Raw genomic sequence first — 13,263 nt, forward strand, 5'->3', positions numbered from 1 at the left:
GGGGAGAGAGTCAGTATCTGTGCGGCTTTGTATGGGTGTGTGTGTGAGAGAGAGAGAGGTGGGAGGAGAGAGGTTATACATTTCATCACAGGAAATGAGTCTTTGCAAGACACTGATGTCATTTGATGGTAAATTTAGGCTTTTGTTATTTTGTTTTTTTTTGGATATTTGTGCTCTAATTAAATATAATGAAGACACAGAGTTTACAGTATCACTAAGATTTTCAATACCTGCAAACATACACCTTTTTTTGTTGAGTTTCTCTCAGAATCTGGTTTAATTTTGTACACTCTCTTTACTTAATTATATATATTGTGTGTTATTGGTTGCTAGACGTTAATCAACATTCTCTGAAAGTTCAATACTGATGATATATGATATTCTTTCACCATTAAAAGCTGAATTTCGCTCATCTACATAAAATATTATCTCGTTTTCGGTGTCACTATTCAAAGCATTCTATTGGATAATCCATCAATCGCAGCCAGTTAAAAAAAAAAAAGTATTTAGACATTATCCATTAAGGAAGCGACTGTGAAGGAAGGAAGTCACATCCAGCTTTTCATTTAAACTTCGGCGACGGAGTGGAGACAGGAGATGGATGCTCCTGCCCAACCAACAGGAGCTACTTTAATTACAATCCTGATATTAACATCAAGACGAAGTGACAGACACACACACACACACGTGCACACACACACACTCACACACACATACACACACACAAAAGCTTTAAAGTCACAACCCAAGACAACAGTAGATTGAAAAAGGGAGCCAAGAGTGGTAGTTTCTCTGTGCATGTGTGTGTGCACGTGTGTGTGTGTGGGTGTGGGAGGGAGATGGAGGTTACAGCTTCTCCCTTTAGCTGAATCTTCACCGCTGGCGGACCTGCGACGCAGCCTGCATGCCAACACACACTCCAACAGCGAGTCAGTGGGCTGTAAAATTAAAACGTCCTTTTCCTTCAGCAAACCCCGGTGTTTTGCTTATACAACACTCTCTTACATAACAGTAATAATAGCAATCATAATGGCCCCTAACTCAAAAATTCATTTTAAAAAGCAGGGGAGTGATGGAGGAAGAGGCTGCAGGTAGACGTGGGGACGGCCAAGGCTCTGGTGGAGGTAAATGATCTCCACTGTGGAGAACCAGCTGCTGGAAAACTGGAAACACATCGCACCTGAAATTGGACTGGTGAGTGTATTAAAAGGCACCAATAGGGGGTCATCTACTTGTGAGGGAGTGAGTGAGTGAGCATGTGAGTGTGTGTGCGACTGCAGGCCTTGGACTGAAGCTGCTGCAGGGAAGAAGAAGCGAGGGGTGAACGGGTCAGACCGCAGGTGTAAATTATGTGCATTACGGCGGTGCGACTGACAGCAGCTCTATTGAAGTCAACCAGCTGCAACAAATAAAAGGTGGCTTAAGGTCACACGGACCTCTACTCCCACAATCCTCTGCTGCACACAAGGGGAAGAAGACCCGTCTAACCCCCGCTAAGACAATCACGGCAAGGGTCACATGACTGACAGGTAGCACTGCTGCTAGTAAGTGAATCTGCAGACTGCTGTTGAGTTTTAAAAATGGACGAATGGACCTGCATTAACCTTCAATGTATCTGGGTGGAGGTAAACGGACAGATTTGCAGTATACAAGTATCTGAGAAACAAGGAAAAAGTGACTGACTGCACTCTCACCTGACTATGTCCATGGCTTGGTAGATGATTTCTGATTGGTCGACAGCAATAACCTTCTTGGCCCCAGATCTGGCAGCGAACATGGACAGTATGCCAGTCCCACAGCCCACGTCAAGCACCACCTGCAGGACAGGAGGGAAAATTGGGAAGTTACTGCAGGGCTCACGAATATGCAAACTTCAGGATATACATGTCCAAGTTCAGGATTTAAAAATGCTCCTAAAAGCGAGAGCAGGTCGTTAAAAGTGTCAGTGGGACTGCTGACCCTCATGGGCCAGTGTAGATGGATTGTGTATAACTTCTATGAGACATGCTGGGTGAGAAAATGGAACCAATTCCATCCAAAAAACCTAACATGCAGCCTGAAGTAGGAAATCACTCAAAGGAAGAAGCCAGAAACAGTGCTTTATAACTGAAAACCAATCAAAGCAGATTTTTTAAAGAATGATTTAACACCAGGCTGTAAAGAAAGGTTTCACTGCCTTCTCTGGCTGAACGTTTGAAGCCTCTTTCACCTCTGATGAAATGAATGCAGGACAAAATCAAACTGTTAGCTTTTGATGTAAGTGTGAAAACAAGATTAATGATCCGATTCTTCACATATCAAATTACAGCTGACTCGTGCTGAAAAATGATGGAGAAATAGCTTTTGATCAAAGGAAAGTGAGTAAGATTGTAGTAATCTGTAATCTGGCTGTGGGCTTTCCACAGTTTGGCAGTTTTTATATTGTTTGGAGGAGCTGCAACACTTGCTCTGTATATATATTTCTTTTCTACAGAGCATCGTATAAACATGACATTTCAGCTGTGGGCCTTCATCAGATCTAATCAGCTATATAATAACGCTACTTTTATTGCACTTCCTTTTTAGATCTTTAAATTTCAGTGCGTCAACAGTCGGCTGCATCCATGCACTGTCTGGAAAAATGTAATATAATGCAGGACTCTAACGTCAGCTGGTAAATGACATTATTCAGATGCCATTGTTGGAAAATGCAACAGCTGTCTCAGAGGCTGATGTGACACCTTTACTGATCAAAGCGCTTCTAAATTCTCAGGTTCCCCAACTAACTTTTTCACTCTTCTTGTAGTTGGCTGAGTTTTTAAATCAGCTCTATTTCAGGTTCTCATAGGTTACAGTTAATTTGTTCATCTTCCCTCCCGGCTGGTGTTAAATGACCGCGGCACAGCTGCAGTGACTATACACCCATCTATATGTAACACTCTGCTTATCTGTGTGCCTATTTAAGGCAACTTTAAATTCCCTGTAAACATCCCACTGGCTTTATGGGTACACAGAAGTTCGCCAACACACTGCTGACACAACACAACACACAACTCCTCTCTCCATCTTTCTGTACTGCTGTACTCGCCCTCCACCATCTCGACAGTCCTGAAGCAAGAATATCCTGTTTTGTTTGTCATCTACTGCTTCCTGTAGAAGGTGACACCTCCCTCTCTGCCGACTGCTTCGCTCTGACAGGGATAATGTACGTTCCCATCAACACTACACTCCCTCCCTCCTCCACAGCCTCATCCCAGCACTAACCAGCAGCCGCCCATGTAATGGATGGTCATGATACAGGCCACTGCTTCCTGCAACTAAAGGCAATGGAAAAGAGGAGGGTGGGGGGTGAGTTGGTGTGGGTGGGGGTTATGGGCTTGGTGGTGGATTGCGTGTGTCTGTTATCACTACTGTGCAGTTGACATTCGAGGTGCTAATAAAGTCACACTGTGTTTTAAATCAGACACCATCTCCTTCTGAATGTCTTTCCTGCAAAACGCACACAGATATTCCTGCTGTACATCCAACCACAAATAAAAACAGAAATAAACAGAAATACACTCACACACACGTACTATTGTCTGTGTACATTCATGCAGCCAACTCACCTTGTCTCTGAACACCTCGGGGTTACGGTACATGAAGTTGCGGTAACTCTCTGTGCGCACTTTATCCTGCGGAGAGAACATTCAAAAATAAGAACAACACACAAAAGCAGCATGGGTGGAATAAAAGAGAAAGGGAGTAAATCTAAACCTCTGCAGATCATTTGCTTTCTGCAACTTCTACAGCTGCTTGTGTTGGACTGCTGCTGTGATATAAGGCTGAATCAACTCTGGCCTTATCGCCCCCTCAGAACATGGTATGTAAAGCTTTTTTATGTGCAGGTTCAGATGACTGCAGATGATAACAGACTGTTATGATCGGGAAATCCTGGAAATCTAAGGGCAAATTTATCGGATAAATACGACTGGAAGGTATTTTCCAAGTGGAGGTCAGGTCAGGACTCGCTAATTAACCTGCCAATCAAATCTGCCCACAAACCCCTGCACCTCCTCTGGTAGAAAAGCAACTGAATCAGTTGAAATGACTGTAACAAGAGACACAGTGGAGGTGAGGAGGCTCTATTCAATGCATGGTTAGAAAGAAAAATATTTGTAATGCCACTCAGACAGATTTTTCTATTTTGTATCCTTCAACATTGATACTTAAAGACGAGGAAAACACACTTTTATGCTATTTCACAATTTTACAATAACCAAAGTCCATGCTGATAATCATAACAAAATACCGTTATTATAATCAATACATCATTAGGCTGCCGCTTCTGCTATTATAGAAAAAGTAAAAAAGCATTTAGACTTTGGATTTAATGATAAGAGGAAAATATCAAATCACTCTTTTTTTTTGTGATTTAAATGTTGTCAGGTGTTCGCAGCGTTGCCTCACGAGGCTCTTTGTATTGTGACAGAGAGGAGCTTCTGATCTGTCTGCAGACAGTTTGGGTTGAATTTCACCTCTGAAGATTAATTAAAGGTAAAGCTCAATTTTTTTAATACTGACACGCCCACAAGTACAAGATTCATCAGTCTGAACCTGTCCATTATGTTGTGATAAATGAAGACTCTAGTTTAAAAAAAAAAGAAAAGTTTTAGTGGTTTAGTGTCTCCCTCAGGCTGCTAAAATTCCCTAAAGTTGATCCATTTGATTCATTTTAAACAGAAGTGAGACAACGTGACGCCTTCTTTCCTACGGTCTCTCACACCAACTTGTCAAAGAGTTGATCACATTCTACCGCAAAGCCCCCCGATCACGTGTTCTCGGCCCCTCCTGAGGTTGTGACGGAGTTTACAGCCTGACACACACACACGACGCAAAACTTAACAGTGCTTAGCACCAATCAGGACAGCCAATAGGAATATGTGAAAGCACTGCGGTAAGTAGAACAGGCAGGGAGGAGACAGAACCCCCCCCCCACTTACAAAAACACACACACACACACACACAATGCCCTCAGCTTGCTGACACTTTCAGGTTTCAGCGTTTAAGGAGTGTAAAAATTAATTTCCACATTTTGAGTATTCGCCGTGCAGCAGTGTCTCACATGAGAGCTCAGCTCTTATTGCTGATGTGTCACTTTGGAGAAAAAGTCTTGTCCTCAGTATCAATGTGTGCATAAAGATGATCACTTTCATTTATGTGCTACATCGAAACCTTTCAGCCAAGACGTATGCTGATGAGCCCACTTTTGCTCTGCAGAGACTGCTGCTGCACCCGGGGGAGTGACTCACAAGACTGTCAAGAGACCTGCAGGCCTGGTCAGTGTGTGTGTGTGTGTGTGTGTGTGTGTGTGTGTGTGTGTGTGTGTGTGTGTGTGTGTGTGTGTGTGTGTGTGTGTGTGTGTGTGTGTGTGTGTCTGTGTTTGCAGAACTCAGACCTTCAGCATCTCCTCATGGATGCCGTAATGGCCGTAGGAGCTGAAATAGGCCTCGTCCTCGTCTTCTCGGAGCTCGGCTACGGTGCCCAGGTTACCAGATCTGCCTGTTTCTGCATTCAGCACCAGACCCTGAGCCAGCAGCCTGAAAGAAGCCGGACACATCTGCGCTCAACTCCTCGTGTTAGGACATGGGACAGAAGCAGTGACCAGAAAGCAGAGAGCACACACAACCTTCATGCAGGACGTAGCAGTAAATGGATGAAATGAGAGGCATTCATCTTTCTAACTGTCTTCCAAACCTCCCACCCCCCAACCTCTCTCTTTCTGTAATTTTCCCTTATTGCCCCCCTTCCTACCTCCCCTCCACACTTTCACCTCCATGCTGCAGTGGAATTTTCCCTTCCCTTTCCCTTCCTCCAAACTTCTCCCACTAGGTATTCAAGGTATTCTGTTGATGTTTCTGCAATCCTGTGTTCACTGTGGCCCCCTGCTGGCCCCACAAGTGTAGTGCAGAAGTAAATTAAAGCACTCAGGATACTGCAAGCTCTCAAGAATATAAAAAAGAAAAAAACTTCCCCTAGACTGACAATAAATTTTACTTATTTCACATGTTGGTTATAAAAAAAAAACATGAACTGCAGAAAGGTCACTGACTTGAGTTTGTGCAGGTCCTCCATGGCTCTGGACAGCGCCTCCTCTGAGAGACGCGCTCTCTCCTCAGCGGCCTGTGCCCTCTGCAGCAGTGCATCATGGGACCCAGCCCCAGACAACGGGCACGCCGACACACCCGACCCAATGCCACATAGCTCCTCAGGGTCTGCCAGAGACACAGAGAGGGGGAGACAAACAGATGTAAAACACATCAGCTGCACACACATCTGACTCTCTGATTATTTGTTTTAACATTTGCTGTTTTGCTGTGTTTATTTGTTTTGTTTTAATGCTGCTGCACAGAAAGTTTTCCTTGAAGCGATGATGAAGCGAAGTGTGAAGTGGATGTGAAAGCAAACTTAACTTATCCAGGACATATCTAAAAATTAGAAAAAAAAGATTTTCAAACCATCCAGAGGTTTTAAACAACTCTTATAAAAACAAAACCAGATTTTCATTTTACTTCCACACAAGGTGCCCAGTGGGTTTTAACAAAGTGTTATCAATAACAATAACACAAACTGACCCTGCACCCAATGACAACTCTATCCAATGGGTGTTGCTTTTGTTTGGTGTGTTTGTCTTATTCCTGCCAAGATTTGGCAAAACATGAAATGATGTTACAGCTGCACATTTTCAGTGACTCCAAGTGAAGCAGGAGCTCAAATATCAAAAATAAACACCATCAGAGGGATGTTTCTGTCCAGAGCTGCCACTTTGCACAGCCATTCAACAATCATAGAATGAGACAGGCTCTGCAGAAGGGGCACAGAGAGAGATCTCTACTGCCTGACCACTGCAGACAAAAGACAGGCTGGCGGCCAAATAAGATACTTCACTTTTTTTCAACCGGAAAATCTGTCACTCAACTCCACTAACGCTCTCTACACCTACACACAAAACTCAATCCTGCTCCCACATTGAAAGCACACTGGAGCCAGACAAATACTGGACAACAGAACAGCAGACTGGGCAATCCCAATGGAGTTTTCAGTGACCTCACTGCCGAGCTGTGAGACTGCATGCTCATGGAGTCCAGACTGTGATCAAACATGTTTCCACTGTAGCTAACAGCCGGTACAGTCAGAAAACATGAAAAAAGGCCATCACAAGCGTATTTAGCCACAATATCAGTACACTGACGACGATATAGTACAATCATTAAACAGCAACTGAAACTTCTGCACACAACACATTTTCAGCGTCACATTTCAGTGGGCTGCATCCAACAATTATTGCAACTTTATAAAACCAACAATCTGACCAACACATACACAGCGAGTCAGGAGGTGAGACAACACACAGGATTTAAATTTATCTTCAACTCTCTTTCTTCAGCATTTACAAACTGAGTGCAACACCATGAACGCCCTCCAGGAGAGACTGTCCTAAAGTGTGCGTCCCATTTCTTTAAATCAGCACCTCTCTCCCCGTCTACTGGATTTCATGGTGTCAATTTGTGTTTACCTGACAGTTGCCAAAAATATCTGTTGAGTAACTGCAATTAGTTACTCAAAAATTAAAACTGTCATCATCAAAATTAATGGAGTAACCGTACCTGTCTGCAGCAGGGGGTCGTCCTGTAGAACCGGCCGCAGGAAGTCCTCACTCTCCCAGGGTAAGGAAGCATCTGGCAGACCCGTCAGACAGGATGCATCACATTTCTAGAAATGCAGATTTGTTTAGTAAAAAATTATTAATATTATTCATTCCATTGTACTACAATTAACTATCTTTTGTAGAAGTTTTCTGAAATTTTAAGACTTTAAAATGTGAAGGGTGTAAAACAGAACTCTTAAATCTAGTGTTAAACCATATCTGAGACCAGCCATTCAACAGAGAGATGAATGTACGTACTCTTGACCGTATGAAGTTGATCATCTTTATGTATCCATAGTCGTCTAAACCTAGGAAGGACAAAAAGGGTGAGTCATTTCAATAGAACCTGATTCCTGAGTAAAGCACAGGACGTCGCTGTCTACTTACTGTGTTTTCTTATCACATCTACAAGGTTGACCTGATGCTCTGCTGTGCAGTGTTGCAAGGTGGCTGGTACGGAGCTCAGCAACCTGAAAAACAAAAATACACAGGGAGGAAAAGCTGCTTAGTTACATAATACTCTTGAATGCTGACTCATAAAAGCCCCAATAACATACAGAATCAAACTGTGAATAATTACTTTTGTCCATGCCATCTTTTAAGTTCATGACTTTGAAAAGTAACAGTGCATTCACATTTGAAGAAACGTTCATGTTTAATGTCGGTTTGCTGCAGAAGCTGTTATTTCTTTACAGTTCAAAATAAAAACAACAAAATATGCCATTTGCCCAGGGGTGCCCAAACTTTTAGATTCACCTGTTTGTTTTCAAACACTGGCTTAAAAAAAAAAAAAGCCTGTCTCACCTGTCACAGAACAGACAGGTAACTGGCTGACTGTCCTCCTCCATCCACTGCCACTGCTCTTCATCCTCTTCAATGTCATCATCGTCACCGTCAGAGAGCTCGGGCATCTCCTCAGCACCGTCTGTCAAAGTAAAACCTCGTTACAGCTGCACACACCAATCTCGGCAGCATTGCAGCAAGCTAACTACTTTCTACGGCTAAATGTGGGGAAAAGGAAAACAAAGCACAGAATTCATTAAACTACATACGCAATAGAAATGATCGCTACCCAAAATAAGCGCTTTCATATTTGTCAGCTACAGTTTTTAGGTTATATCTGCTATTTACAACACTCACGTGGGTCTGTGTATTCCGCCATGTTGTCGCCTTGGTTTCACTGGACTTCCTGGTTACGTCTGCTGACGTAAGGGTCCCTTCCTTACGTCAGCAAAGCCAGAGCAGGCACTTCCAATGTACACCACAAGATGTTGCCAAAGTATTTTATTTAATATATAAAACATTAAACAATAGATAGATAATAATAGATATTAATACACTAACTGAAACCAGAAAATACAATTTCTAAAGAAAATGTGCAGGCGCTGTTACAATCCTTACAGTAACTTGCTTGTTTAAAGCTGTGCAGTAAATGTAGTGCAGGAGAAAGTACAATATTTCCCTTTGAAATGTAGTGGAGTGGATCACCAACTCTTTTTCCTCCAGCAACGAGACAGACAGGTGGCAAGTGAACGCAACATGTAGCTGGTGGCAGCCAGGTATTTCTCCCAGGAACTGATGGAGACTAAACCCCAGGTAAAGAGGGAGTGAGTGGACTTATATTAACCCTCCTGTTATGTTCCGGGTCAAATTGCCCCGTTTTAAAGTTTGAAGATCTAGGAAAAATAGTTAAAAGTATTTTTTCAGTATGAAACTTCTTCTGCTTGCCTTAGTTAGTGTAATCAGCATATAATATGAAAATGGTTCATCTCACATATTTGCAACCACCCCCTGCATGTTTATATCAACATTTAAATGTTATGTTTCAATGTTATGTAAAACTATTGTGTTAAAGCAATAAAGTGGTGAAACATTTAAAAAAAAAGTTTGAACATGCATTTTTTTTTAATGAAAAACGAGTGAATTATCCTAATTGAACCATTACCTATTAGAGGTAAGGAACACCATTGCACTACATATTGATAGAATAGTTAGTAATGAAATATTCACAGTGCTTGTTAGGATTTTTTTGGTGTCAGACATCTTTTGGATAATTAAACATGCACCCGGGAACACCACTGCTGTTCCTGACGAATGAACATAACAGGAGGGTTAATCATGACAATGACTAAATGAATCCTGATGTTGCCCCCGGTCTGCAGGACATAGAGCCTATGCTACACAGGTAGCTAACTGATTGCTAACTGTCAAATAAACTTTGGTGGTGATAAATGTAAATTCTAGAAAATGCAATTCATGAATGAAGAAGCAGTTAAAGGGAAAGGGGATAAAGAATCCAAACTGTAGTGGAAGCTGTGAAAAAAGTTCAGATGTGACTCATGTTGTTTGCGTGAGTTGAAACTTGAACTGAGTAAAAGCTATGAGTGGTGTTTTAAAGTTGAACAGCTACAGCCATAAATGGAATAAAGTTTCTGAACATTTCGACCTTTGAGGAGCAGTTTCCAGAAGCATGAATGAGTAGAAGAGGTTGATAAATGCATGGAAAGTTGTGGGAAACTGGAGATTGCGAACATCCCGTCATTTCATTTCTATGGGAAAAATTGCTGACAAAAAATGTAATATTTTCTAAAGTAAAGTAAACCTAAAGTAGGTTTTATTAACTACTACGATAACAGATTTATTAAAGCGTGGGAAAAATAAGTTTTCTAATTATTTTAAATATGTAAAATCACAGTAAGAGACAATTGAAAAATATCTGACTAGCTCCAAGGAGGTTTCTGATCAATTCTGATTCATGATTTAAAGCCACTCAGTAAAAGCGAAAAATAATAAGCAAACTTTCTGAAGTTATTTATTCAAAGTTATACTTTTCCTGGACAAGCAGCAGATGTCAGAGTAGGATTAAAACCTGGGCAGAAACAAAGGATCAGCAGTTACTTTACCATTGAAACCTTGACAACTTTGGTCTTTACAGTCTGGCAGACAGGCCTATGGATACAAATGCAGATGAATTGCTAAAAACCACAAATGCATACCTCTTACAGGTCACTTTAAACTCCAGACCAGACTGATGCTTTTGTAGAGGACTTGTCACCTTTTATTTCTGTTCCTGCTGGTTGTAGTTTGGAGAAAAAACCCTGAAAGGATTTGATTTGGTCCAAGGAAAGTCCAGCTTCTGCTGAACTGTTAGAACGGCCCTGAAGGTTTGATGCTGGAGGGAGAGGTTCTGCATCTTTGCCCTCTGTCAGCATGGGTGAAGAAGACTTGGTGCTCTGCTTTCTGGAGACTGAGGGAACTACTGTTGAAGTGATACCTGTTGAGTTCAAACTAGGGGGAAGTGTTGTCCCTGCAAATGTCTGACTGGGAGCTGTTTCATTATCTGATGAAAGGGAGTCAGCAGAGAGATTGTTATTAGTAGGAAGTATCTGGAAAGGTTTGAATTTGCCTTGGACAGGGACTTGTGCTCTATCTGGTGGTGGAAGATGCCAGCTGCTGGACTGGCTTCCTCTGACATTGTTATTAAAATTTAGCTGCCTTTCACTGGGTGTTGGAACACCAAGACCAAATCCCGGTTTTGTTGAATCATGGCTATAACTGCCTTCTTTCTGACTTACAGATGGAAAACCTGTTTCCAAGAATTTTCTACCTGTAGCAGAACTAGCTTGGGGTTGTGTTTTGTCAAAAGCAGGCTTGAGGTGCCGGACGTGGGCGTATCCTCTTGGTTCAGGCAGCACATCACTGCTATAGACCCTGGGCCTCCATGGTAGGTAAGGCATCTGTGTGTTAGCCTTTCCTGCTGAATTCCTGCCAGGAGAACGCCCCTTCATGATGGAGTCTGTCTTCTTGTCAGCGGGTTTTAAAACTTCTGGCAAAGAATTTGTTCTGTCGTATTTAAAGCTGTTGGAGGAAATAAAGGCGGAGCGATACCCACTCACTTCAGGCCTTGTTTTGAGACGTGACTTCTGTGGGTGTAGACGCTGTATGTTGGCTATGGAGGATTTTACATGATGCTTGTGAGACTCAGACCTCAGACCAGACTTGATGGCTTTATTTGGATTTGCTATACTGCTGTGTGAATGACTGAGGCTCTTTCTGTTGTTGGGTCCAAAGCCTACTGGAGCTTTATCTGCATGAACAGGTGAAAAACCTCCTCCTGTTTTAGCTCTAGCGCGATAGATGCGGGCTGGAAACTGAACAGAACCAGTGGAGAATACAGAATCAGAGTTTGCTTGATGAATCTTCTCACCATCAGGAAAAGTGACTGCTTTGTTTCCAGAGCAGTTGTACACCACAGTACTTTGTCCTCGTGTAACTGATCCTGATCTGAAGCCAAAGTTAAGACGATTGGCTTTGGTTTTTGGAACATTGCTATTTTGTGTTTCCAGGAGAACAGGATAAGGATAATGGCTTTGAATTTGTGATGATTTAGAGTCAGTGGTGTGATCTTGAGCGAGGTAAATATTGCCACTTTGACTGCTGTCCATGCTTGATGTCTTGTAACCTGTTGTGGGGCGTCTGAAAACACGGGGTTCACTCCATCTTTCATAGCCTTTGTTGTCATTGTGGACTCCCATTGGGTAATGTCCTGCCTTGGCATGTAGGACATAACCTATTGAAACAAAAGAGATAACTCATCTTCAGCTATGTTAAAACTTTATCAACCCTTCATGGCTATTATATTTGCAGATTGACAGGTCATTCATTACCTCTCTGGGGGTTTTCACAATTTACATCACAAGCCAGCAGCAAAAAGCAAAGCACCAACAGCCTGCAGCTTAAAGGGCAACACAGGTTGAGATCATAAGTTCCCAAAGTGTATTTTATTAACTCTAGAATTCAAATAGCAAAAAAAAAAAAAAGGAACATCAAAAAGGACAACTTACCTCAAACGATCCACAGGGCTCATTGTTCAGCTTTACCCAGGAGGACCATACCCAAGAGTAAATCAGGCTACAACCAACCTGTGAGAACAGGCAGCATAGATCCAGGCCCCTATTTCTAAACTCTGAGGAGTGAGTGGCAGATCAACTCAGCTGTTCCACATGTTGGACTAATTGTTGCATGGCTATGATGGTAACATGCAAAGCTGCAGGAAGGAGAGTATACTGGAGATTTCCCAGACCATGCCAGTCAGAGGTAAATTATTATATTCTATATTGATGTTTGTGTGTTTTGATAAAAATGTGCAATTGTACACTAGCTATAATACTTTCTGATTAATCATGTGGAAGAGGAATGCTGCAGATATGTGAGGCAAAAATGTAAACAAAAAAAAAAAAATCTGTCAAATCTGTAATGAGTGTCATGCTCCAGAGCAGTGTTATCCTGATCACTATGGAAGAGATTATTTTTTCTTTGAGTAAAATAAATTATTTATGTAATTCAGCTTTTCCCCTTTTTCCTGAAATTCTGTCTGGAAGTAAAACTAGTCTTCACATGTGAAGTATAGGACTTAAAATATGGGACTTAATCTCCTAGCTGAACTAAAATTTACCCTAATTTATCTTTAAAATCTTGGTCTAATAGGCCTTTTTCACAGCTGACATTTTCTCATAGCAGGAAAAGTACAGGTGTTACTAATAACATTAACGATGGCTCTGTTATGTTTGAGCGTGTGTGAGGCCATGCACAATACA

General features: G+C 41.9%; 2 protein-coding genes and 1 long non-coding RNA gene across 7 annotated transcripts in view; 1 reads left to right on the forward strand and 2 right to left on the reverse strand.

The window, feature by feature from the left end:
* Positions 1 to 8,965, reverse strand: part of prmt3 (protein arginine methyltransferase 3) — a 51,231-nt gene extending 42,266 nt beyond the window's left edge. The window contains exons 1-9 of the mRNA XM_071489485.1: positions 8,807 to 8,965; positions 8,471 to 8,591; positions 8,054 to 8,136; positions 7,925 to 7,974; positions 7,626 to 7,731; positions 6,071 to 6,233; positions 5,417 to 5,558; positions 3,588 to 3,653; positions 1,695 to 1,816 (exon numbers count right to left, since the gene is read on the reverse strand). Coding sequence (XP_071345586.1) covers positions 1,695 to 1,816; positions 3,588 to 3,653; positions 5,417 to 5,558; positions 6,071 to 6,233; positions 7,626 to 7,731; positions 7,925 to 7,974; positions 8,054 to 8,136; positions 8,471 to 8,591; positions 8,807 to 8,828 — 875 coding nt within the window. The 5' untranslated portion in view covers positions 8,829 to 8,965. The remainder of the gene's footprint in view (positions 1 to 1,694; positions 1,817 to 3,587; positions 3,654 to 5,416; positions 5,559 to 6,070; positions 6,234 to 7,625; positions 7,732 to 7,924; positions 7,975 to 8,053; positions 8,137 to 8,470; positions 8,592 to 8,806) is intronic.
* A 1,488-nt stretch (positions 8,966 to 10,453) lies between these two features.
* LOC139628113 (uncharacterized) lies at positions 10,454 to 12,592 on the reverse strand. Its single transcript, XM_071489484.1, has 4 exons — positions 12,511 to 12,592; positions 12,334 to 12,401; positions 10,663 to 12,236; positions 10,454 to 10,535 (listed from the first exon to the last, which is right to left on the reverse strand). Exons 1-3 carry the CDS (start codon positions 12,531 to 12,533, stop codon positions 10,678 to 10,680), a joined length of 1,650 nt encoding a protein of 549 aa, XP_071345585.1. The 5' UTR covers positions 12,534 to 12,592; the 3' UTR covers positions 10,454 to 10,535; positions 10,663 to 10,677.
* Positions 12,593 to 12,625: 33 nt separating this feature from the next.
* LOC139628118 (uncharacterized) overlaps positions 12,626 to 13,263 on the forward strand; it is a 37,031-nt gene continuing 36,393 nt past the window's right edge. For all 5 annotated transcript variants that reach the window (XR_011692692.1, XR_011692688.1, XR_011692691.1 and 2 more), the window contains exon 1: positions 12,626 to 12,763. This is a non-coding gene — a long non-coding RNA (uncharacterized lncRNA). The remainder of the gene's footprint in view (positions 12,764 to 13,263) is intronic.

This window comes from Trachinotus anak, unplaced genomic scaffold, assembly GCF_046630095.1.
Source record: "Trachinotus anak isolate AG129_WGS33_773 ecotype Australia unplaced genomic scaffold, CSIRO_AGI_Tana_v1 ptg000011l, whole genome shotgun sequence".
In the NCBI taxonomy this organism is placed as follows: domain Eukaryota; kingdom Metazoa; phylum Chordata; class Actinopteri; order Carangiformes; family Carangidae; genus Trachinotus; species Trachinotus anak.